This window comes from Nicotiana tomentosiformis, chromosome 9, assembly GCF_000390325.3.
Source record: "Nicotiana tomentosiformis chromosome 9, ASM39032v3, whole genome shotgun sequence".
In the NCBI taxonomy this organism is placed as follows: Eukaryota; Viridiplantae; Streptophyta; class Magnoliopsida; order Solanales; family Solanaceae; genus Nicotiana; species Nicotiana tomentosiformis.
In genome coordinates, this window is record NC_090820.1 from 7512203 (window position 1) to 7537785 (window position 25583).

At 37.3% G+C, this 25583-nt stretch overlaps 1 protein-coding gene across 1 annotated transcript; it reads left to right on the forward strand.

Annotated features, from left to right (window-relative positions):
• Positions 1 to 7: 7 nt before the first annotated feature.
• Positions 8 to 23039, forward strand: LOC104097961 (uncharacterized). Its single transcript, XM_009604593.4, has 31 exons — positions 8 to 195; positions 714 to 836; positions 4048 to 4205; positions 4985 to 5029; positions 5616 to 5694; positions 5793 to 5866; positions 6042 to 6148; positions 7650 to 7832; positions 8209 to 8412; positions 8489 to 8705; positions 8790 to 8864; positions 9011 to 9342; positions 9671 to 9869; positions 9962 to 10214; positions 10284 to 10623; positions 10791 to 10971; positions 11077 to 11217; positions 11333 to 11594; positions 11713 to 12126; positions 13018 to 13481; positions 15230 to 15366; positions 15464 to 15645; positions 15729 to 16085; positions 16367 to 16492; positions 17554 to 17619; positions 17707 to 19514; positions 19606 to 19885; positions 20170 to 20403; positions 21259 to 21771; positions 21935 to 22097; positions 22517 to 23039. Exons 1-31 carry the CDS (start codon positions 127 to 129, stop codon positions 22768 to 22770), a joined length of 8040 nt encoding a protein of 2679 aa, XP_009602888.1. The 5' UTR covers positions 8 to 126; the 3' UTR covers positions 22771 to 23039.
• The last annotated feature ends 2544 nt before the right edge of the window (positions 23040 to 25583 follow it).

Consider the following 25583-nt stretch of genomic DNA (forward strand, 5'->3'; position numbering starts at 1 on the left):
GCTAATAATCTTAAACCCTTTCTTCTCCCCAGTAGAAAAGCACAAACCTTAAAACCTTACTTCTTCCTCCTCCTCCCTCTGCGGCAGCCAAAGAGGAGTTCAATTTGTTAATTATTCAGCACAAAAATGGCAACAGCTTCAGATGCCTATGCTGTTAAATCTCTCAACAAATCCCCTGGTCGCCGCCGCTTTACTGTAAGCTCAAATTTTGTATTTTATTGAGGCTCGTGAAATTATTCTATTGTTATTGTTTTGCGCTTTTAGCTCATACCAGCAAATTGTTCCAGTAGTTGTTTTTCTAGTCAAATAGTTGAATACCTCATCTTCTTGAGCGAGGGTCTTTCGGAAACAGCCTGCCGCAAGGTCTGCGTGCACACTACCATCCCAACACTCCACTAGTGTGATTTAACTGGACTGTTATTGTTGTTGTAGTTGAACACCTCAACATAATTTGATGCTTCTTCTTCTTCAATCTTAAGAATCTGTCTCTATATCAATTCTAGCTGTATTTTGCACTCTGACTTGTATTTGAGCCTACTAAATGTGCAATTACTGATTGCTTTCTTGCTTGTCTATGATGCAAAAAGTATGAATAACAATTAAGCATCTTGCTTTGTCTAAAATTTTTATATGAACTGTTCGTACTCATTTTTGTTGCCTTGCTGTTTCTCTTTTGTGGGAATTGCATTTATTGAGTTTTATGTATGTTGCAGTTCAAGACATTTTCGGAACGGATTGAGGATGTTGACATTGATGTGTACAGAAGTCTTGACCCTTTAAAAGCTGAGCCCTCTGAAGGTTCCTCCTTCTTCCGGGATTGTCTTGTGGAATGGAGAGTATGTATTTTCATGTATTTTATATGATACTTTTGTATACCATTTTGTAAAGAGTGTTGAATTTTTGGTTAAGTTGTGGTTTTGGGAGAATTTCTTTGTTGAAAAAACTTCCCTTTTTTTTTGGTTTTGTTAGGGTGACATTTACATGTCTTTTGTTTGAAGATTCTTAGTAGGTGCTTGAATTTGATGTTTGTGAGAAAATGTCAGCGGAACAATTCTGTTGGGAAATGGGAAGACGCTGTCTTTTCAGAAAGTTTAGCTAGAGAATTTTGTTTTGGATGGTGTTTACATATTTTTGATCAGTTGATAGTGTATGTTTTTGTATAAGAAGATTCAAACAATTCATAAGGGTCCAAGCACGATTCTTTTCCCTATCAGGCTGTTAAACAAAGACATGAAAATGGTTGGTTTAGAGTTTATAAGTTTCTCCTTTGTCCAAATAGTTTTGGACTGTGCTCCAGACAAAAGTCCAGGTCCGGACGGTTTTACAATGGCTTTTTTTCAAAGGTCATGGGTCTTTGTTAAATCGGATTTAATGGGTGCTGTTAATCATTTCCATCAACACTGTTATATGGTGAGGTCCAATAATGCTTCTTTAATTGCTCTAGTTCCCAAGAGGAAAGGTGCTATAGAGCTCAGAGATTTTAGGCCCATAAGTCTCATTGGAAGTGTCTATAAGATAATTGCTAAACTCCTAGCTGAGAGGATCAAAACAGTCATCGACAAGCTGATTTCAAAAGAGCAAAATGCTTTTTTGAAAAATAGACAGATCACAGATGCATCATTGATAGCTAATGAGCTGCTAGATGGGAGGTTGAAAAGTGATGTTCCGGGTATTCTTTGTAAGTTGGACATAGAAAAGGCCTTTGATCAAGTTAATTGGTCATACCTTCTTTCTATTTTGAAAGGAATGGGGTTTGGTGACAGATGGATAAGATGGATCAGGTACAGCCTTACTACTGTTAAGTATTCCATCTTGGTGAATAGAGCTCCAGTTGGTTTTTTTCAACCACAAAAAGGAATTAGACAAGGAGATCCACATTCTCCTTTTCTTTTTATCCTTGCAATGGAGGGTTTGAGCAGAATGCTTGATAAGGCAAAACAAATGCAGTGGATTGAAGGGTTCAGGGTGGGAAACAACACAGTTGACCCAGTTGCATTGTCACATTTACTCTATGCAGATGATACTTTAATCTTCTGTGGGGCGGAGAAGCTTCAGGTCCAGTACCTAAATTTGATTTTACTGATTTTTGAAGCTATCTCAGGATTACACATTAATATGCAAAAAAGTATGATTTACCCTGTGAATACAGTGCCTAACTTGGAAGAGTTGGCTAGTATTATGAGTTGTGTAATTGGCTCCTTTCCAACAACATATCTAGGCCTTCCACTGGCAGCAAAATACAAAGCAATAGGGGTTTGGAATGGAGTTCTTGAGAAGGTGGAAAAAAGATTGGCAACTTGGCAAATGCAATACCTATTCATGGGAGGAAGACCGACACTGATCAATAGTGTCTTGGACAGCCTACCAACCTATATCATGTCCTTATTCCCTATGCCTAGAAAGATCCAAAGACAACTGGACAAAATCAGAAAATCCTTTCTTTGGAAAGGGAACAGTGAAGGCCACAAGTTTCATCTGGTAAAATGGTCTAAGGTAATTCAACCTAAGGATCAAGGTGGATTGGGTGTTAGAGACTTAGCCAAGCACAATAAGAGTTTGCTTATGAAGTGGTGGTGGAGATATGGTCAGGTAGGAACATGTTTATGGAAGGCAGTAGTGAATGCCAAGTACGGGAAGCTAAACCACTGGAGTACCAAATAGAGTAGAGCCCCTCATGGTGTTGGTCCTTGGAAATTTATCAACAGTCTGAAAGAGGAATTCTTTCGGGACGTTTCATTTAGAATTGGAGATGGCACCTCAGTTAGGTTCTGGAAGGATAAATGGCTTCACAATCAACCATTAAAAGACACTCATCCAGCCCTGTACCAGATAGCAGTCGATCCGGACTCAAAAGTTACCCAATGTAGATCAAGGAACATATGGGACCCCCTCTTCAGAAGACACATGCAGGAATGGAACTTGGGGAACTCTTTGATCTAAACCGGCTACTGGAAAGCTTTCAAATGAATACACAAGCTCAAGACAGTTTAAGGTGGGGCAATCTGAACGAAGGTTGTTATTCAGTCAAGGAAGGATACAAGAAATTGTGTGCTAGCAATGAAGTAACTGAGCTTTGGCCATGGAAGTTCATTTGGAAGACAAAACTCCCCACAAAGGTCATGTGCTTCACCTGGATAGCTCTTAAAGGTGCGATTTTAACCCAAGACAACTTGTGTAGAAGGAATTTCCAGCTGGTGAATAGATGTTACATGTGTCTAGACAACTCAGAATCTATAAACCATCTGCTATTGCCCTGCAGAGTGGCTGCAGATTTGTGGCACATGTTCCTCTCAACGATTGGCATAAGTTGGACAACACCACAAGGGATAAAAGAAGCAGTTGAAAGTTGGAGTCAATGGAAAGTTGAGAGAACCATCAAGAAGATCTGGCAGATGATCCCAGCAAGTATATTTTGGTGTATTTGGGCAGAAAGGAATCGCAGATGCTTTGATGGAGTATCAACTCCCAACCGCTACCTGAAAGCAAAGTGCCTTAGGAATCTATATAGCTGGAGCAACCTTTCCTCTGTAAATGATTTAATTCCATTTCTAGATTTTATTAGCTCTCTGTCTTTGGCTTGATTGACAACCAAAGGCTTTTGGTGATTCTAGTTTAGCTCCTTGGTCAGAATTGTATTTTTGTGTAAATGGAGCTAACCAACCTCTTTTGTAATGATTTGCATCTTCCTGATGCCAGCAATATAACACCTTACTTCATAAAAAAAAATAGTTTTGGACCGTGTACATGGATTTGGTTATGGTTTCAGTGTGTATAGGCATTCAAGTACATTCAACTGTTAGACAAGTTTTAGTTTAGTTCGAAGGACATGCAAGAAGTACCCATAGGCATCACACCCTGTTCAAAATAGATATGCCTAAGAAAATGAAGAGTTTATGCAATATAGCTTTTGACTGCATTGCCATTTGAATATGTAATTGGTTTTTGCTACTACTGGTTTTGCTATTCCTACTTTTTAAGGTTGTTTTTTTCATTTTTTTTTTGTTTGTTTTCCCTAATTCTTTTTTTCTTTCTTGGACAAAATAACAGGAATTAAACACTGCCGAGGATTTTATTTCATTTTACGAGGAAATATTTCCCTTGGTACAGACGCTACCGCAAATTATACTGCACAAGGAACAGATAGTCGCAAAACTTCTTTCAAGATTGGACATGAAAGGGAGACTATCCCTTGAGCCAATCCTCCGGTATTTTGCGAACTTACTGGGTTCTTTTAAGGATGATTCACTTAGTTTATGTTTTTATTTCCTCTTATGAGCAGTACACCTTGTTCTCTCTAGTTTGGAATCTCACCACCTTTTATATCTGAAGAAGATTCAAAAAACTAAAACTAGATTCTGATTAACCAAACTAAGAGCTTTTATAACAGGGAAAGACTTATTCAGGTTCCTTGATTTGTTCCCATCTGAATATAACCCCTTTGCTAGTGATAAGAGCACAACACATGATGCGGGTTAGGCGCGCGTCGCGGACTCAAACCTGCCACAGACAAAAGTATGGTATTTAAGTGGAGAAGAGTATAGGGTCAGGCACGAGTTTCGAACTATGCGCCACTGACCCTCAGAGATTTCTCGGTTATCCAAAATGAAAAAGAAAGAAAAGAAAATATAGCCCCTTTGCCTGTTTTGGAAGCGGAAATGTTATTTTGTTATTTGTTTAAGAATTATGTTAGGCTCTCAAAGCTCATAAAAAGTTCCTAGAACTGTAAATTTTTCATTCATCAATCTCCAGAAGCTAACTGCTAAACATGTTCTTTTGCGGCAGACTACGAGTATTTGACTTTTGCTCGCTTTAGAATAAAAATGGTTGAGTGAAAACTTTTTGCTCTTATGGTTCTTGCTATTTGTTTGCTACATGTATTGTTCCCATCATTTTTTCTATAGAGCGCTGGAGATGAACTGCTTAGCTATTTCTTTTTCCTCTTCATTGTTAAGTCCCTTCATTGACTAATTATAGTTTTCTGTAGGTTGATTGCAGCCCTATCTAGAGATCTCCTGGAGGACTTCTTACCGTGAGTGCTGCTTCTATCTGGTTTTCTTCTTCCTTCACGCATAACAACATCGTCGGGGGATTCTTTAGCACCTTGCTTATAGTCTGGAAATAGTAAAATTTGGAAATAGTATCGTCATTTTTGGGAACAATTCCTTGATATTTTAACCTCTGCTGTCAGCTTTTCTTTCTTATCTTGTTTGGTTGTCTTTTCGCTTTTATCCTTATCCTTTCGCGGGTCATTTTCTTCTGATGTAAATTGATACATTTCATTGGCTTCTGTTCGTCATTATGTCCATTTCAATTAGAATGTTTTTCATTAGTTTTTTTTTTATGTTTCCCTGTGCTTCATCTGTCTAATTCCATGATGTCGGGAACGATAAAAGTTCTTCCTTGTGAGCTTGAAGACGTCAAGTATCTGGTGGAGTTTGCTGATAAACCCTGTCCTAGGACTTCTACAAGTTTGGGCATAAAGAACACCTTTCAACAGTTCTACCCATGTCTTTATGCCAGCTTATTCCACTATGTTTTAGTACTTTAGTAAGTTTGTGCATGCAGAACAGTTTTTAATTGTTGCTTTAAGACTTCTACTCATATTTTGTTGCCAGCTTTCTCCAGAGGATTGCTGACTCTTTAGCGTGTCTTCTCAAAAGTGGTGCTGATAGAGAACCAGATGTAATTGAGCAGGTACTGGGTTTTCCGGAAAGTAATCTTTAGTATACCAGCTTCAACATTATCTTCATATCAGATCTGAGTTCAACTTTGTATTTTTTATTTTTTTGCAGATTTTCAAATCATGGTCTTTTATTATGATGTACCTGCAGAAATATCTTGTTAAAGATGTTGTTGATGTTCTAAAGTAAGTTTACCCTGCCACCAAAGCTTCACTTTGCAGATATGACTATGATTCTCCCCTATTTCAGCAGATCATACTTAAAGTTGTTCCCTGTAAACATAAATAATTGGAGGATCCACCTGTTTGGTTGTTAGTAAGTAGCTTATCCATCTCTCTGTCGCTCTGTCTCTCTCCACAGGGTAACAGTAAAATTAAGATACTATTCCAAGGAGTACGTCCACGAATTTATGGCTGACTCAATATCATTCATATTGAGGAATGCTCCTGTTAAGCAGCTTATAAAAGGTATTCTACCTGTGTGTCTTTCAATTTGTGTTCTCGGAGAAAATTCTATCTATAAAGATTTAGTTACAGCAAAAGAATATTCGACCTGTTTTAAGCTATCAGTTTCAGAATGTAATAATAAAATATTTCTGTCTTAGCTTCTAATATCAGTATCACTCCTTTATGAACCTTCTGTGAGGGCTTTCTATTTTGTAGCTGTTAATGCTTTCGGGTTCAACAATTTCGTCATCTCCAAGGAAATAAAATGCAGGGGAACTGCCATAATTTGTATTCAAGGCCAGAATTTTTTAGATGAACTTTTTAGGTGTCCCTTAAGTATATCTGATATGGCTGATTCTTGTTTGCCTTTTTTGAGTCTGATTCACTACTATATATTATTGTCTTTCCTCATAGTTAGACTTTTTTTGTGTGGTTGTAACCCCCTGTTGGCTAAGCTGGGAGATTTCGTCTAATGTCCGTCATCGTTATCTTCCTTACTCCCTGCCCTATTTATTTCATGTTCTTTTGTCCTTGTCTGCTGTTCCTGCATTCATATGGTTACATAGGCAATGAAGATATGGAAGAAAAGAAACAGAGAGTTAACATCACCAGCTTTTGCCTTCTTATTTTGCCCTAGTAGATCTTATCCTGCTCATTCTTTAGACCTTTAGTGATACTTTCATGATACAGCTTGATGCAGGACGGTATTATGTCAATTCAATATTATTTTTCTTAAGGGTTGTGGCAGAGAAGTGTAGAAATATCAGACTTCAAATGGTCAAATGTTGTGCAATAAGTTAACTGTTGTTTTGAGACAAAATATTGATGAAGTGAAATGGGTTTTGCTCTTTTAGGTGCTAAAAGCTAATGATCAGAGAGGTAGATGAGAAGACTAGGAAAGAAGCAAAATACCTGTTATGACTCGGCTTCTTAAACAGTGCAACTGGGTTTGACATCCCATTGTGCATATCAAGAATTAATTATAGAAGTCCTGATGAACTCTGATGGATAAGAATTTATATGACAGTGACTCGTAGTCCATATTTGTTTTTAAATCAAGAAGTATTAAAGAACTGACTAATAAACATGCGTGTACCAAAGATATCTGCAGAAACAAACCCAGTAAAGAGATGCTCAATGCTTTTGGCAATTTTCTCTGAGATGCCAGCATCCTGGAAATATAGGAGTAATAATTCTAGGCTGAAATTGGAAAAATTCTTCGAAAAAAGTGCTAAATACCATCAAATTCGCTATGAAAGCTCTAGCAGTCTCAAGCATCTCTGTAGTTCCAGAGAAGTGCTTCGGGCATATTGTGGCTCTTCCTATGCCTAGATAGAAATGTTCAGATTTTCTGGAAATCAACTCAAGAGGTTTTTCTTCGCAGTTCCTTCCAGTTCTGATCTCTTTTGTATATTTCTCTGTTCATACATTTCTTTGTTTTCATGATGGGTGAGAAAGGTAAGTATTCTGCTATATTTCGGCTAACCTTTCCTCATCGGTGTTAACTTCTTGAAACCAACAGGGGTGAGGAAGCTTATGTTTGAAGTTGCGAAGAAACCATTGGAAATAAGAAAATCCGCTGTCAGTTCACTGTTGTGGTATGTTGTTAGAGGAAGCTCCTCAAGGTTACACTCAAGGGCTGAGCAAGTGTTATGCCTACTGATTGACAAGTCTCTGTTTGTTATAGGTGATCAGTTCTCCGGGGGTAAGCTCATCTATCATTCCGGTACTTTATATTTTGTTGCCTGCAGAAAATTGGAATTGCTAGTTTCGTATAAATTGTGCTTTGATCTCTCTGTCTTCTATATTTTCTGGGTGGTACGATATACAAAATTTACTGTGATTTACCCGTGAGCCGGCAGGAGAACTGTCTAAAATTTTTTTTTACTCCCTCCATCCCAATTTATGTGGCACTCTTTTCCTTTTTAGTCCGTCACAAAAAGAATGTCACTTTTCTATATTTAGAAACAATTTGAATTAAAAATTTCCCTTTTACCCTTAATGAGATGAATTACAACCACAATCTGTATATTGTCGGGTTTAACTTTTCCATTTGGCTTGTGTTTTTTTGCAAAGTGTAGGTGCTGAGACCATCCTTGAAGTTCTTGTTCTAGCACTGCAGAGGTTATGTGCGGAGTTAGAAGCTTCAGAGTTGGAGTTGATGTGGGCTTGCTTATATGAGGAGATAATTGAGTGTGTATCTCAAGGTCACCTATTGCATCTTGGTCACCTTTTGTCCCTTCTTGCTTCTACCCTGCAAGCTAGTTACATTCGGAAAATTTCTGGTAGGTTAAGTGTTGTCCATGTGCTTTGCCTCAGTACATTATGAAATGGTTTTCTAAGATATTTTGCTTATCTCAGATTACCAAGGAGTGCTTCAATTGATCCAGTTGCTTGTACAGACTTACATTCTGCCTTATCCTATTGTGAAGGCAATTGATCAAACATCAATCATTGTTGAAAAAGTTTTGCAGTCAATGCTTTGCATTCTTGATGGTCTATATAGAGCTAATAATATTTCTGCTCTCTCTTCTGTTTCGATGCAATGGGCTCCTGTGTTTGATTTAAGGAATAAGAGGTATTGCCTTCTTTTGCAAGTGCGAGCTCGTCTTCCAAAAATACATTTTTTGCTTGTTTCCCTAACAATTGCCTATTGTTGTAGTTTGTTGTCTTTTATCGAAGATCTACTATTGAAGGACCCTTGCGTTGTCCAGTTCTTCAGAGCTAGCATTATAAGGTAATGTTCCTTGTCCCTGACTTTGTTTTTGCACGTGAAAGCACACTTCATGGGATGAATTGTGGTTGCTTACTGGTGTCTAATATTTCTTTCTTTGTGATAATTAATGGTTGCTAACCGATTTTAATCTTTGAATGGCTTTTCAGTGCATTAAATGATATGATAGAGATGTCAGAGGAAGAGGTTATACATTTGCTGCAGATCTTTGTTAAGAGGCTGCCAGCACAAGGACATAGCTTCTTGGATGAGGTTCCAAAAGAGAAGCTTTCAAGAATTCACAATTTTCTCCAAGAAGCCATCGTTTGTTGGATTCGGCGGATACAGAAGGAACCATATTCTACCCAAATTGGAGAAAATGAGTTAGCCATACTGTGGGGAGTCATTGGCTGTTATCCGTACGTAGTAGGTGCTTCAGCGAATGAGTCATTGCTAATAGACTTGGTTAATGCTCTAGATGAGCTTTTGAGTACTGAATCTGGTAAGGCATGTTATCCGAGATGAGTTCGATTCCTTGGGGAGAAATTTAGCTATTAAAGTCTATTCCACCTTTCGCATTTGTGGGACCAGAAATAACAAATATTTCATGCACACAAATACTAACTTTTGGTTTGGGGAATTTAGTTCCATGATATGGACCTTAGTTGCCTTATGCTAGAACTGGTGAAATCTGTTTCTAAAAGAAGTGAATCTTCGATGACCGAGTTGTTGCGACCTTTTCCTCCTCATGTATAGTGATTTTTTTTGTCACTAAAACTTGTTACATGCCTCTCTTTCTAACTGTCCTTTATATACATTGCTTTTCCTAGCTGACATTGCTGGGCATCCCAGAACTACCTGGCAGAGCTTGGTTGGTGCTGCATTGGGTTCTTATTATAAGTCGCTGGCTAATCAAAATTCCAGATCTGATGATTCCATCATAAGCAGAATCTTAGATCTGTCAAGGAAGCACAAGACATGTTATCAAGTGTTGTCTCCAGTAGCTGATATTTTGGATTCAGTTTGTGGGTATGTTGGTATTTTTTTTGAAAATCAGGTCTTGGTAACCCTTCTTGCTCCTCCTCCATTCAGTTGGTAACCCTTTAAAATTATGCTTCAAGGTCCATAATCCAAGCTGATGCAAGCACTAAAAAGTATCACCCGGTGCTGATAGCGAGTAAGATGGTGGATGCCCTAGGCGTGTTTGCTGCAAATTTGAGCCATCCCGACAAGAATATGCGTCTTTCGACCTTAAGAATATTGTGCCACTACGAACATTTGACTGATGTCAGCTCTATTAATGAACAACCTGTTGAGAAGAAAATGAGAATAGATAATCCTGAGACTACTCTTATGGACTACCATGGCAACAATGTATGAATGTGATACCTTCTCCTTTGTTAATAATGTCTTCAGTCGCTAAAATTTCCTGGTTATTTTCAGGTGATGCATCTCCTACTTTTGATTGAAGAAACGCCTCTTTCTATTGCCACCAGTAGAAAGGTCATTCGACTGATTTCCAAAATACAGATGAGTCTATCTGCTGGACAGATAGCTGAAGAGTATATACCTGCTGTTCTTGATGGAATTATTGGAATCTTTCATAGCCGTTTTAGCCATTTGTGGAATCCAACATTGGACTGTATAGCTGTCCTCCTCAGTCAATATTTTGGGCTGCTGTGGGACAGATATATTGAGTACCTTGATCATTATCTCTCTGTTTTTCTCGGTTCTCATGATGAAGCTGCTCAAAGCAAGGAGGAATCATTAGAGACGACTAATAGTATGTTCCATCTATTTTATCCCAGATATCAAAGATAAATTTGATTTGTTGGCTAGCTTCTCTTTTAATTCATGTAGTCCTAGCTTGCTATTTTGCTAAACGGCTATTCTTTTTGATCCACAATGGTTTCTCACTTTAATGTTCATTACTGTGATATGTATATGCAGATTTGACTGGAAGCTTCAGGTCCTATGTCTTTCCGGTGTCTGAAACTGCGTCATGTGCAACAATTTTTTCTTTATTGATTCAGTGTTTGCAGAAAATTCCATCTGTTGCTGAATCGCGTTCACGACAAATCATACCTCTGTTCTTGAAGTTCCTAGGCTATAATATTGAAGATCTTGAGAGGTGCATTTGATTTTTTAACTATATTTTTTTAAGGGTTCGCGAAAGTGTTATTGCTTCTATCTTTTCCAATTGACCCGTACTTATCTGCTCATTCTGTAAATGCAGTGTGGAATTATACAATCCAGAGGGTTGTAAAGGGAAAGAGTGGAAAGCCGTTCTTCAAGAATGGTTGTCCTTATATAGACTGATGCGAAACCCTAGGTCTTTTTATCTCAATCAATTCTTCAAGGAGGTTTTACTATACAGGTTTGCATTTAGGATTATTCTCCTTAGTCAAAATTAGTATACTTTATTGAATGTTGTTTGAGGTTACTTATGTATTGCATTCTTCTTCGTTTTTTTTGGGGGTGGTGTGGTTCAGAATTCTTGAGGAAGATGATGCTGACTTGCAAATTAAGGTCATTGATTGCCTGTTAAATTGGAAAGATGACTTTTTAATTCCGTATGATCAGCATCTAAAAAATCTGATCAATTCAAAAAGTCTGAGGGAGGAGCTCACAACATGGAGCTTATCCAGGGAATCAGATCTTGTTGATACAAGGCATAGAGTTTTCCTTGTGCCTGTTGTTATCAGAATACTGGCTCCAAAAGTCAGAAAGTTAAAGGCGCTCGCTTCTCGTAAGGTATTTATTAATTTCTCTGGCCTCTAGTAGCATAGCTTGTGGTTCCTATTCTTTCTGTTTTCTTCATTATTTACCACTTCCAGTATAATGCAGTAACTTGATGCATTATTTGTCTTAGCATGCAAGTGTCCATCATCGAAAGGCGATTCTTGGCTTCTTAGCGCAGCTAGATGTTGAAGAGCTTCCTCTTTTCTTTGCCTTGCTGATAAAACCACTTGTATCTGCTTCACAAGTTGCTGCAGCAAAGAGTGCACGGCTCTGGACAACACCTGAAACTCTAAAGCATGGGTTTGACTCATTTAGTATCTTGGAGCATTTTTCAAGAGATTGCATCAATGCCATTTCATGGAAGAAGAGATATGGTTTTCTGCATGTAATTGAGGATATTGTAGCTGTTTTTGATGAAGTGCATATTAGCCCTTTTCTTGATCTGTTAATGGGATGTACTGTGCGCCTCTTGGAAAGCAGCACATCAACTCTTGAAGGCACAAGAAATGAGGGGGGGCTAGCTGATCATGATCACCAAGTGGAGGTAATGTCATCATTTGCTGTAATTCTAGCAGGCTTAAGTTTAGAAAAGAAAAGGCCGATGCTGTTGCCCCATAATATTGTATTAACTGGTTAACACTAAAATATTAAATGATTTTGTATATCTTGGTGGTTGACAGCGTTAGTCCTCCTTTTCTTGGCCAGATCACCCTTGAGCAATAGCCTAAATAGGTGGCTGTTTGAGGGTGGTTTGGTCAAATAATTCCTAAGATTGATGGCTTAGAATTGGGAAGGCGCGGAAGGTACTAATTTGCTCATTTTTTCAGTCAGAGCAGATGTCCTTTGGGTTTTAAACCCTTTCTTTCCATATGTATTCACGCTTGATCTCGAAAGGAATTCAGGAATTCTTAGCTGCTGAATAAACGCGGTTTTTCCTCTATATATCTTTTGAAAAAAATAAAGATGGTTCTGTGTTTGTGGTACATTGTAAATTGAATTAAGTAATACTTTTTAACCAATGTTTGAAAATGCTATATCAAAAAAATGCTTATTAACCAAAGAGACAGAGAGATGGAGAATTGTCCCAGCTTGTATATGGTGGACAGCTGGACAGTCTGGTAAGAGAGAAACCAAAGATGCTTTGAAGAGAAATCCAACAACATTCAGAAGATAAAGATGAAATGTTTAGCTCTTTTTTATTTTTGGTGTAAAGGAAAACTTTTGGAGGATAGTGTATCCATTTTAGATGCCTTAGACTCATTGTAAGAGAACAAGGCAGAAAAGAGCCCTTTTTGTGTAGTTTTGTATGGGCACTTACATTGTAATTATGGGTGACTTCACAATTTTAGTGAAGTCTTTATATGAATATACAAATATGTTACCTTGTCAAAAAAAAAAAAAATGCTTATTAACCAATGTCTTTGTTTTTATGCAGACAAACATAGTTGCAAAGCAGTCCAAGGATTTGAGATCTTTATGCCTGAAGATCATCTCTTGTATTCTTAGCAAATACGAAGATCATGATTTCAGTTCTGAATTTTGGGATTTGTTCTTTACGTCAGTAAAACCCTTAGTTGCTAGTTTCAAACAGGAAGGTGCTAGTAGCGAGAAGCCAAGCTCGTTATTTTCTTGTTTTCTGGCTATGAGTAGAAGTTCCAAACTTGTGCCTCTGTTGTCCAGAGAAAAGAATCTTGTACCTGATATATTCTCGATGCTAGCAGTCTCAACAGCATCGGATGCCATCGTTTCCTCTGTTCTTAAGTTCGTTGAGAATCTATTGGATCTTGATATTGAGCTGGGTAATGAAGACAACCCTCTTAGGAGATTACTGCTTCCTCACATTGATGTACTTGTATGCAGTTTGCATCGTCTTTTTGTACATGATGGTGCGCAAAAGAGGTATGGCGATGTGAAATAACTTCATTGCTTTATTTTCCCCCTCTTCAGTGATTGTGTCAATTTATAGACTTCACCATGACTACTATTCTCAAAGTTGTCCCATATGCTGAAAACAATTTCTTTGCTTAGTATAGCTTATTGCACAACTTATTGATGTGCGATAATAAACAACTATGTAAATTTTGGGTTGTGACTTACCGGCCTCAAAGCTGTTCTTTAGCTGATATTACAAATTTTGACAGTCACCTAAAAAATGTGATGTTTTAACATGAGAGCCTATCAGAAGAGTGTTATCTGCATATCAAATGTGGATGGGTAATAATGTACATAATGCTGAATTATCGTCTGACGTCTGTAGCCTCCACACAGTTGAAGTATGGAAGTTATGTTCTCGAACTATTTCTTTTGACCACAGTTTTACTTGCATTGATAAGTTTTCACATAGGACTTAGATATCATCTTAAAGAATGTCGTGGCACTCTTAAACAATTCCAGGTCAATGAAGGAAAAAGAGTTTCCAAGAAAAAATTCTCAGTTTGTGTCTGACCGTTCTTCGTTTTATGAATTTATCTTACTTTGCACCTCATACATTAATTCTTAATGCTTCCTCAGCTTCCTGTCCTTTTTCACTATGGATTTTCTTTGCTGCTATTTGGAGCTACCAACTCGATTCCTTGTATCGGCTTGTTCTTTTTTTATTAGTCTTTTCTTAAATTGAGGGGGATTAGTGAATTGTTTCTCCCCCCCAAGACCAGTTTCCTTAGTTCTTTGCTTATCCTGTACTCTCCCCCCAAGATCAGTCTCCTTAGTTCTTTGCTTATCCTGTACTCTCCCCCCAAGATCAGTCTCCTTAGTTCTTTGCTTATCCTGTACTTAGATTTTTATATGAGCCGCTAAGTTGCTCGGACACGGGGTGCGGATCTAGAGGTCGGGTCCTTCAAGATGTAAATTCTAAGATTCGGGGATATGGGTTCTAGTACGGATACGGGTGCCGGGATCTGGCTAAAAATAATTCAAAAAAATAAAAATTATCTCTAAATTATGAGAAATTTTGTGGAATACTTATGTATAGCTTGTAAAGTGTGGATTTCTTTTTTATTCTCAAGTTGTAGATAAGGAGTAATTTTCTAGATAAGGTATGCTATTTTCTTCAAATTTACCCTAAGTTTTGGTTCTGATTTCGGGAATCAAATTGTATCTTGTCTCGAATTTTTCCGTCCGTCGTGGTCAAAGTACCCAAAACTGTTTAACCAGATCCGGTACGGATCCCATACCCACACCCATACTAGTGTCGTGTCAATACGGGTGCAGTACCTAAACTGCCGTGTCAGAGCAATTTAGCTGAGCGGGAGAGAGTGGGGATGGAGGGAGGTAGGGATAGTAAGATTGAGATTTTGATGGTTTTATCATATATCATAAGGTCCTATTCTGACTTATGTGCCCGCATGGAGAAGTAAGCTTATCTTGGTAACATGCTCCCTATTTATCACCCTCCCCCCCAACACACACACACACAAAAAAAAAAAAGGGCAGGAAAGAAAAGAGCATCTGCATGCTTCCCCTCCTTTTCTTGTATTTCTAGCTTTATCTTCCATAATGCTTCCACCTTACAACCATGAGAGAGAGAGACTGCATGTCATCCACCGTATATGGCTAAGTGGACTTAGCATGCTGTTTATGTAACTAAATATCATATGATATGCACAAGCATCAGTTCTCCTATTAACTGATCTGTTCACTTTTTCCAGGAAACTTGTCAGATATCCTGGGGAAAAAGAGTTCAATGTTTTCAAGCTGTTATCAAAACACATAAAGGAACCGTTGGCTGCAAGGAAGTTTCTTGATATCTTGCTTCCGCTTCTGTCAAAGAGATCCAATGACCCTGGTCTGAGTCTCTCTCAGTTTTATCTCACAGTTTAGTTGGACCTGTTTGGTCTCATTCCTTGCTCTTTTTGTAAGATTACTTTGCTTTCTGCTTGCAGAGATTTGTGTAGGCACTTTACAGATTATTAAGCATATCGTAGAACCATTGGGTAGTGAGAGCAGTAAAAAGATCGTCAAATCAGTTTCTCCGCTCGTAATTTCTGCTGGCTTGGATGTTCGCACTTCTATTTGTGACGTTCTTGATGCTGTCGCAGTGAACGATTCTTCTGTACATCCTGCGGTAGTGCTAGCCCGTCTATTTTTCTTTTACACCTGTTCTTTTAGGTGTTTGTTGACGTAAATGCACCTTTTAATTTCATACAGGCAAAACTTCTTCGCGAATTGAATGCCACGTCTACCGTGGAGTTGGGAGATCTTGATTATGATACTATAATTGCTGCTTATGAAAAGATAAGTGCAGACTTTTTCCACACTGTCCCGGAAGAACATGCGTTGATTATTCTGTCACATGCTATCCATGATATGTCGTCTGGGGATCTTATTTTGAGACAGAGTGCATATAGATTATTGCTTTCGTTTGTCGAGTTTTCTAGTCAAGTGCTCGATAGAAAGTTGAAATCTGAACAAGAATCTTCTGGAGCCTGGGTTAGGCACATCCTAAGCAACTTCTTTTTGAAGCACATGGGTACTGCCATGAACAAAGAAGATTCAATTCAGAAGGTATGAAATACGAGAACCGAAAAGAATGCTCTACTTATCTGGCTACTTTCCTCTCTTTTCCTTCCTTTTTGTGTTTCCCAGCCATCAATACTTGAAGCAGTTATTTGACTTGCTAGTGGTTATTTACGCAACGTGTTTTTTCATCTATATGTCTCAAGGTTCCTCGCTCCTGTTGGTCAGTGGAGGACTGACCCGGGAGTGGAGGGAGGGACATTGTAGTGGGCAGAGAATATATTTTCTCAAGGATCGGAATTTCTTCTAAAGCTGGTTTTCTGATTTAGGTATGGATCGATCTACTTCGGGATATGGTCCTGAAGCTTCCAACGGTGGAAGACTTCAAATCATTTGCAGTTCTTTACAGTGAAGATCCAGAGCAGGACTTTTTTAACAATATTGTGCATTTGCAAGTAAGTTATTCCCATCTTGCCTTATAAATTTTGGTCTATGCTATGTGTACTCCACAACTAAGTTGCTCGGACGCTGGTGTGGATCTAGAGGTCGGATCCTTCGAGATGTAAATTCTAAAATTCGAGGATACGGATACGGGTACGGGGATTCGGCTAAAAATAATTCAACAAAATAAAAATATAAAAATATCTCCAAATTATGAGAAATTTTGTGGAATACTTACCTATAGCTTATGAAGTGTGGATTTCTTTTTTATTCTCAAGTTGTAGGCATGATTTCTTGAATTTCTTCCATTCTTGGATTCTCCTACCAACTAACTTTTTTATAGTTATCTTTCATTTATAATTAAATATTAATTTATATAATTTAGATTATATCTCTAATTATTATTATAAAAATTAGACTTAGTGTGTGTCAAGCTTTCATTACAAAGGGTACAATATATTAAATATAATAATATCTAAATAAAGTCAAAGGACTTGCACTTTCCCAAATTCTCGAACGCTCCGCCTTCCCCATTCACAATTGACGCTCTCTGCTGCTCTTTCTGCTCGATCAAGAGGAGAAGCAGAAAGTAAAGAATTGATTTCCTAGATAAGGTATATGCCATTTTCTTCAAATTTACCTTAGTTTTTGTTCTGATTTCGGGAATCAAATTGTATCTCGTCTCAAAATTTTTCATTCGTCATGGTCAAAGTACCCAGAATCGTTTTACCAGATCCGGTACAGATCCCATACTCACACCCACACCAGTATCGTGTCGACACGGGTGCGGCACATAAACTGCCGTGTCGGAGCAACTTAGCTCCACAATTTACTCTTAAATAACTTACTGCTCTATTTTATTTATGCTTCTCCATTAGTAGCATTAGAAGTATTAGTTTATGTTTTAAAGGAAAGATTTTTCAGTCCCTTGGACCTTCTCATGTTGCTCTATTTATTCTCTCTTTTTTTGAAAGAGTATAGCACTGTTACCTTCTCAAAAAAAAAGAGTATAGCACATGGTCCAAAAGCTAGTTTCCATGCTTTCTCACCTATGCCATTACGTTTGTTTATTCAGAGACACAGGAGAGCAAGGGCTTTGTTACGATTTAAGAATGTCATCAGTTCTGGAAATTTGTCTAAGGTGGTTACTTGCCTTTTTCTTTTAAGCATCAATTATGTGCTCAGTGTTGCTAAGTGGTACTAATAGTTGGGAATAATTCTGGTGCAGGTTCTCATAAATAAAGTATTTATCCCACTTCTTTTCAAAATGTTGCTTGATGGACAAGTTGGAAAGGGTGAAAATATTAGAAGTGCATGTTTGGAAGCTGTTGCATCAATTACTAGATGCATGGAGTGGCGATTGTATTATGCATTACTCAATAGATGCTTTCGGGAGATGACACTGAAACCAGATAAACAAAAGGTGTTATTGCGGTTAATAAGCTCCATTTTGGACCAGTTCCATTTTTCAAACACTCCTTCTGATCATGACACCGCAGATTCTGTGCAAGATATTCAAACTACTTGTTTGATAGAGTCAGGCAAAGTCACCGGCGTTTCTGAACTTGCGGAGATACAAATGTGCCTCCAAAAGGATATGCTTCCCAGGGTACAAAAAATGTTGATTGCTGATACTGATAATGTCAATGTAAACATCAGTCTAATTCTGCTTAAGTTGCTCAAGCTACTTCCTGGAGACATTATGGAAGTGCATCTTCCATCTATAATCCATCGCGTAGCGAATTTCCTTAAGAATCGTTTGGAAAGTATTCGTGATGAAGCCAGAGCTGCTTTGGCTGCTTGTTTAAAAGAACTAGGGCTGGAGTACTTGCAATTTGTTGTCAAAGTCTTGAGAGGCACTCTGAGGAGAGGATTCGAATTGCACGTTTTGGGGTTCACTCTCAATTTTCTACTATCAAAATTTCTTATAAATCCCAGTAGTGGGAGGTTGGATTATTGTTTAGAGGATCTTCTCTCGGTTGCAGTAAATGATATACTCAGTGATGTTTCGGAGGAGAAAGAGGTTGAGAAGATTGCTTCAAAGATGAAAGAGACTAGGAAGCAAAAGTCATACGATACCCTTAAATTGATTGCACAAAGTATCACATTCAAAACACATGCTCTGAAGCTGCTTGCGCCAATTATTAAGCATCTACAGAAGCAGCTGACTCCAAAAGTAAAATCAAAATTAGAGAACATGTTGTCTCATATAGCTGCTGGAATACAGTGTAATCCTTCTGTAAACCAGACGGAACTCTTTATCTTTGGATATGGTCTAATTAAAGATGGGGTAACAGATGAATCTCCTGGGCATGCAGAGACATCGACTTCAATGGAAAGTCAGCAAAAGAAAGATGGAGTAAGCAGCCAGATTGCTAAATCAGATAAGTTGGTCAGCATTGATTCACGATATTCTCACCTTATTACCGAATTTGCTCTTGGAGTGCTTCAGAATTACATGAAGAACATGAAATTTGACAAGAAAGATGAGCAGTTGTTATCAATGCTTGATCCATTTGTAAGATTATTGGGTGAATGCTTGAACTCAAAATATGAGAATATCATGTCTGCTTCACTTAGGTGCTTGTCTCCTATGGTGAGGCTTCCTTTGCCATCACTTGAATCTCAGGCGGAGAAGATAAAGAATTCGTTACTGAATATTGCTCAAGGTTCAGTAGCTTCCAGTAATCCATTGATGGAGTCATGTGTTAAGTTGCTAACAGTGCTTTTGCGTAGCAATAAGATCACACTTTCTACGGATCAACTGCATATGCTAATTCAGTTTCCGCTTTTTGTTGATCTTGAAAGAAATCCCTCTTTTGTGGCTCTCTCACTGTTGAAAGCAATAGTGAGTAGGAAGTTGGTAGTTGCGGAAATCTATGATATAGTTAAACGTGTTGCAGAGTTGATGGTGACTAGTCAAGTTGAATCAATTCGTAAGAAATGCAGCCAAATTTTGCTGCAGTTTTTACTGGACTACCATATCTCCGAGAAACGTCTGCAGCAGCATCTTGATTTCTTACTTTCGAACTTAAGGCAAGAACATAAGAACTGCACAAGCAATTCTTTCATTTGGTAAATTTTCTAGATGGTCTCATCTCTGTAATGATGGTTTTGATTTTTGCAGATATGAGCATTCAGCTGGGAGAGAAGCCATTCTTGAAATGCTTCATGCTATCATAATGAAATTCCCAGTTAGCATCATAGATGAACAATCTCAGACGCTTTTTCTGCATTTGGTGGTTTGTCTGGCGAATGATCATGACAACAGAGTCCGTTCGATGACTGGTACTGTCATAAAGTTACTTATTGGACGAGTCAGTTCCCATGCACTCCAGTCAATTCTTGAGTTTAGTCGGTCCTGGTACCTGGGAGATAAACCACATTTGTGGAGTGCTGCAGCACAGGTAAAGGGGTGAAAGTCCCAAACTGTTCTTTTATTTCAAGTACATTATGTTGGATCAGCTTGGTTGGGTTGTGTTATCATAGAGGAGCAAGTTGGGAATACTGAAGAGTAGAAGTTCCATATGTCTTTCACTTTTTTCATTTTCATTTATGTATGAAAATTAGACAAGAGGAAGGCGGACGAGTTGACCTCTAATTTTTTTTGTTTTCATGAATCTGAGATATAACTTCTTTCTCATCAAAAATAGAAAAATAATGTTTCAAGGCTTCATCATTTCTTCTACAGGTTTTGGGGTTACTCATTGAAGTGGTGAAGGATGGTTTCCAAAAGCATATTGATAGTCTCTTGCCTGCTTTGAGAAACATCTTGCTATCTGCTGTTAGTGTTCTTACAAATAAGCATGTGGATCTACCCAATGATGCAACGGCTTCATCTTGGAAAGAAGCATATTATTCACTGGTTCTATTTGAGAAGATATTAAATCAATTTCCTAAATTGTGCTTCAGAAAGGATCTTGAGGTATTTTTCTTTTTCTTTTAATCTTCTATTAGAAACTAAAGTTACTATTGTACTGGGTACTATACTAAGTGATTACTTCTGTAAATATGAGCGTTCATAAAATTTGCCTGCCATCCGGACCTATTCTATTTGAATTACGTGGAGCTAATGGATATTCATAACTGGTTGAGGGCGTTTTGAAATTTTTTCTTGGTACTTTATAAAACACATTGGATGTTTGTCTCTGTAGAATGTAAAAAGATACAGTATCTTCTGTATCTATCCTCTATAGAATGGATGTTTGTCTCTGTAGAATGAAAAAAGATGCAATATTTTCCGTCTCTATCCTTTATTAGTGCTGCTGTTGCTGCTGTACTAATTGGGTATCCGATGCACTATTGTTGTTGTACTTCGTTATTTTAGCTATAGTCCTAAAATGTGGGAGAGCTAAAACCAAGTCATCCATAATATGTCCAACTTATTACATGTACGGGGTGACTATGTGAAAACCACTGGGCCTCATTTTGCTTTGCGATCGATTTAAGAAATTATAACTTTTTTTTTTTTTTTTTTTCTGTGTGTGTGTGTGTGTGGCTAAAAGCACTTCGGTGAAATGCTCAATAGATAGTGTGCTACTAAAAACTAGGTGTGAAGTTAGGCACCATTCGAGAATCAAACTTAAATCTTTTAAGAGTATGTTTAGAAGTATACTGGGAAGTCTATCAATCAAAAAAAAAAAAGAACAAAAAAAAAGGTATACTGGGGAAATTACGTTTCCACAGCGACCACACTTCCATTTCCAGATTGCCAATATCTTATTGTTTTGTGGACAAATTCATTTGGTTTCTAATTATTATTTTTACTGAAATCTCATAGGATCTGTGGGAAACAATCTGCGAGTTGCTTTTGCATCCGCATCTGTGGTTGCGCAACATATCAAACCGTCTTGTGGCTTGCTACTTTGCCACTGTGACCGAGGCTTGTAAAGAAAACCTTGAACTGCCACAAGGAACTTACTTTTTGATGAGGCCGAGTAGACTTTTCTTTATAGCTACTTCTCTTTGTTGTCAACTGAAGGTGCTGCAGACTGATGATGCTGCCAGTGATCTCATTACTCAAAATCTTGTCTTTTCAATTTGCGCTCTGTATTCATTCTTAGGAAAAAATGAATGTAAGCGTCAAAACAAGTTCTGGTCCACCATTGAACATGATGAGCAGGGTCTTCTACTTAAGGCTTTTCAACAGCTTGATTCAAGGAAAGGGAAAAACATCTATTTATCTCTTGTGTCTGACCTTAGCGGTCAAGAAGATGAAAACGAGCGCTACTTGGTCATTTCCTATTTGCTTAAGACAATGGGAAAGATTTCCCTTCAGGTGGAAGATATGCAGGTGGGTGGTTAAAAGTATTAAGGTTACTTCTATGTGCTTGACTCACAAAAGAATTCTTAGCTTTGGCAATTTTTTCAAAATAAATGCTTTGTGCCTTATTTTCCTATACGTGGTACTAGGGGTGACTGTCTCATGCTGCCGAATGGGCATACTTTTTTTGCAGATGAAAATTATCTTCAGTTGTTTCAAATCAATTTCACCAAAGCTTATAGATCAGAGTAGATTGTTGTCCCCTGAAGGTGAGGTTGATTCCCAAAGCTATGCATATCATATGCTGTTGCCCCTCTACAAAGTGTGTGAAGGATTTGCTGGAAAAGTTATTTCAGGTATGTCTCTCATGTGGACATTCAGTTTCTTGCAAGCTTATTGTTTTAACGGTCCATACTATCTTAGATACAAAGTGGTAGTTGCAAAAGTTTATGGTGTTACCTTTGTCATTTGGTTCAATTATATTCCATGATTTGTTGGCTTGAAAGCAATTTTAGTAAAAAAAATGTGGAAAAAAAGGATACACTTCATTTTTGAAAAAAAGAAGAGAGGTAACAAACAACATACCCAATGTGATCCCACAAGTGGGGTATGGGAAGGGTGAGTGTACGCAGACCTTACCTCTACCTTGTGTGAGGTAGAGAGGTTGTTTGAGATAGAACTCCGCTCAAGAAAGGCATTTTCAAAACAGGTTTTAAAAATACAAAAGGAAAAGGCTAAGATGAAAATACTGATTACGTTTGCATCTACTCCACAGATGACGTGAAACAACGGGCTGAAGAAGTGCGCGGAAGCATAAGCAATGTTATAGGAGTGCAGAGTTTCGTCCAAATCTACAGTCATATAAGGAAGAATCTCAAATCCAAGAGGGATAAGAGGAAACAAGAAGAGAAGGTCATTGCTGTGGTGAATCCAATGAGAAATGCCAAAAGAAAGCTGAGGATCGCCGAAAAGCATAAAGCACACAAGAAAAGGAAAATGATGTCAATGAAGATGGGAAGATGGATGTAGTTAGACTGTGGACTATAGAGGTACAAAGCCATTGTTAGGTGTGAAGAATTGAGTATCTTCAATTGCAGTAGCTTCTATAGAAAATTTTGTTTTAACTTATTTGATCAAGTTTTTTCATTGTATAATGCTAGTAGTTTGCACTAAGCTTAGTTATGGAATTTGTATAGTGAATATAGTGGCCCTTTGATTAACCAACAATGCCATAGAACATTGTAAGCGATTCAACAGTGTAATTTAAGGATTTTAAGTATGGGAATCAGTTTGTAGCAGTTTTCTTCCTATTTTGGAGTGCAAATGAAGAAATGTTTCACTCCCTTCGTTCACTTTTACTTGTCCACTATACTAAAAATATATTTTCATTTTTACTTGTCTACTATACTAAATCAAGAGAAAGATGTCTTTTTTTCCCGTTTTATCCTTGTCATTAACTATTCATTTCAAAGACTTCTGGTAATATTATTATTATTATGAGTAAAGTTGTAAAATATATATTTTTTTATTATTTCTTAAAGAGTGTGAAAAATTCAAAGTGGAAACCTAAAAGTGAACGGAGGGGGTAAATAGTTTGGGGGTGGGGGTAATATGACTTTATCCAAGCTTGGCAACATGAATTTGATGGAGCCAAAATCTATGTAAAGTAAAGGGAAATTCAATCTCAAAATTGGATAGGTTTTGAAATCCTCATTTCTTTAAAGAGTTACGTGAAATTTGGACTTGCAGAGTTTTTATTTCGACCAGATTTAATTGAATAAAAACCACATAAACACTAATAATAATATATAATTACGGTTCAGTCCAAAGCAAATTGAGGTCGGCTATATCAATTAATGCTCCGTATTGGGGCCAAGGAGAGTTAAAAAGTGAAAGGATTTTGAAATTTACAGTGAGCATGAGAATAGAAATATGCCAGTAAAGGATTCTCAAGAGCCCGTTTGGCCCCAAAAAAAAAATATTATTTTTTTTTCAAAATCAGTGTTTGTCCATAATTTTTCAATTTTCACTTGAAGATGAATTTCAGAATTTTCCGAAAAATTGAAAAACTCTAAAAAGGTTTTATTCAAAAAATTTCACTTATCACTCACAAAAATTCAAAAATAACCTAAAATTGTATTCTATGTCCAAACACAACTCTAATTTTCAAATACCATTTTCACTTGATTTTTTTCCCCATTTTTTTCCGGAAATTTACAATTCTTATGTCCAAATGCCTACTTAAAGTACTATTACAGTTTTTACATTAAGGACTCTTGGCGTGTCTGCTCAGGATGTCAGTTTACATGTATTGTAATTAGCCAGAATGTTATGACTCTTTTATCAGACTTTTCTTGATTTTTTTGAGGTCGAAACGATACAATCTTCAAACTTTCGAATAGAACAAAAATCCAGAGTTGATTGAATAATAATGGATCTCGATTAATTTGGAATTGTGAAGTACTAGTATTGATTGAATATTTCTGCAACTTTCTGTATACATATTAACACATACTCTATATTGTAAGTCTTCACGTTTCCTTGTCTGCTACCAGAGGTGTCAAATGAACGGGTTGCGTTGATTTTGGGCGAGTTAAAATGGGCTAAGTCAATTGACCCGCCCAAAAATAGCTTGGGTTAAAATGTGTTGGGTTAAGTTGGGCTAAAATTTGGATCATAGCCCAACCCGTCCAACTCTTACCAAACTTTAATTAATGTGTATGATTTTCTTATGAATTGTTTAATTATCAAATAACATATTTTTTCTTTTTTTATGGTAATATAATATATAACATATCAAACAAAAACAAAAAATATTTTAAAGATATTTTAGCAAAGTTACTCGTGAATCAATCTGGGCTAAAAATCAACCAAACTTTTGATGAGTTGAATTGAGTTGGATCAAGATGGGCTAAGTTCAATAAATGGACGGATCAATAACCAGTCCAACCTTGAGCGGATTGGGCGGGTCAAATAGGTTTGAGCTCAAATTAACACCCTACGTCGGTGCCATTACTTTAGTGGGAAAATGGTTGTAGATGATGGATTTGTTTATATGATTATGGTTGAGAATGCCCACGAGAAGAGCATTATTCAATGTCTGTGTTTGGAAAGTGAAAAATTTGAAGAAATATTATTTTCAGATGAGGATATAATGATGAAAAATCCAGCTCTATTAACTGAGGGAGAAAACATTTTGGCTATTTGTTCGACACATATTAATGAGATGCAAGATTGGGAAGTTTGACATTAATTTTCTTGTTCCTCGAGTCCCCTTTATTGAGTGATGGTGGTTGTTTACTTTCTTTTCTTTAATAAATAATAAATAATTTTCCTGGGGAGGGGTACTTAGAAGGTAACAATGTAAGGTAGAATAATATTTTGGATATATAATCACTGTTCAAACTATTTGGAAAAGAAAATTTCCTCCCATGCAACAATATTTGATTTGGCTGTAAAGATGGGTTAACCTCCCATGCCACAATATTTACTGTAAAAGATGAAGAGAAAGTAAAGATTTTCAGCGGCATTACTTTAAACATAAAAGATTGTATTAATAGCCTATTTGGCCAAAAGTGCTTTTTTTTTAATTTGTCAAAAATGTTCTTTTTTTCAGCAAGTCGTGTTTATTCAGAGGAACCAAGACTGTAAAGTGGCAACCATGAAATTTCCTTGTTTTTCTAGGCGCAACTGCATTGTAAACTGGCTAATTGCCTTAAATCGTTTAATTTTCTCTCTGAACTTTATTCTTGTACAAAGCTACCCTTTTTGTTGTAATATTTTATTTAAAATTATCATTAGTGTTACTATTGGTGTTTCCCTGATTTGGGCAGTTCAGACCA

What these genes read in the sequence shown, in the direction of transcription:
- LOC104097961 (XM_009604593.4), top strand. Translation starts at nt 127, where the DNA reads ATGGCAACAGCTTCAGATGCCTATGCTGTTAAATCTCTCAACAAATCC. An exon ending in ATTTTGGATTCAGTTTGTGG is followed by an intron (nt 9,870 to 9,961) that starts GTATGTTGGTAT and finishes TTATGCTTCAAG; the next exon opens with GTCCATAATCCAAGCTGATG. An exon ending in CATGATGGTGCGCAAAAGAG is followed by an intron (nt 13,482 to 15,229) that starts GTATGGCGATGT and finishes CACTTTTTCCAG; the next exon opens with GAAACTTGTCAGATATCCTG.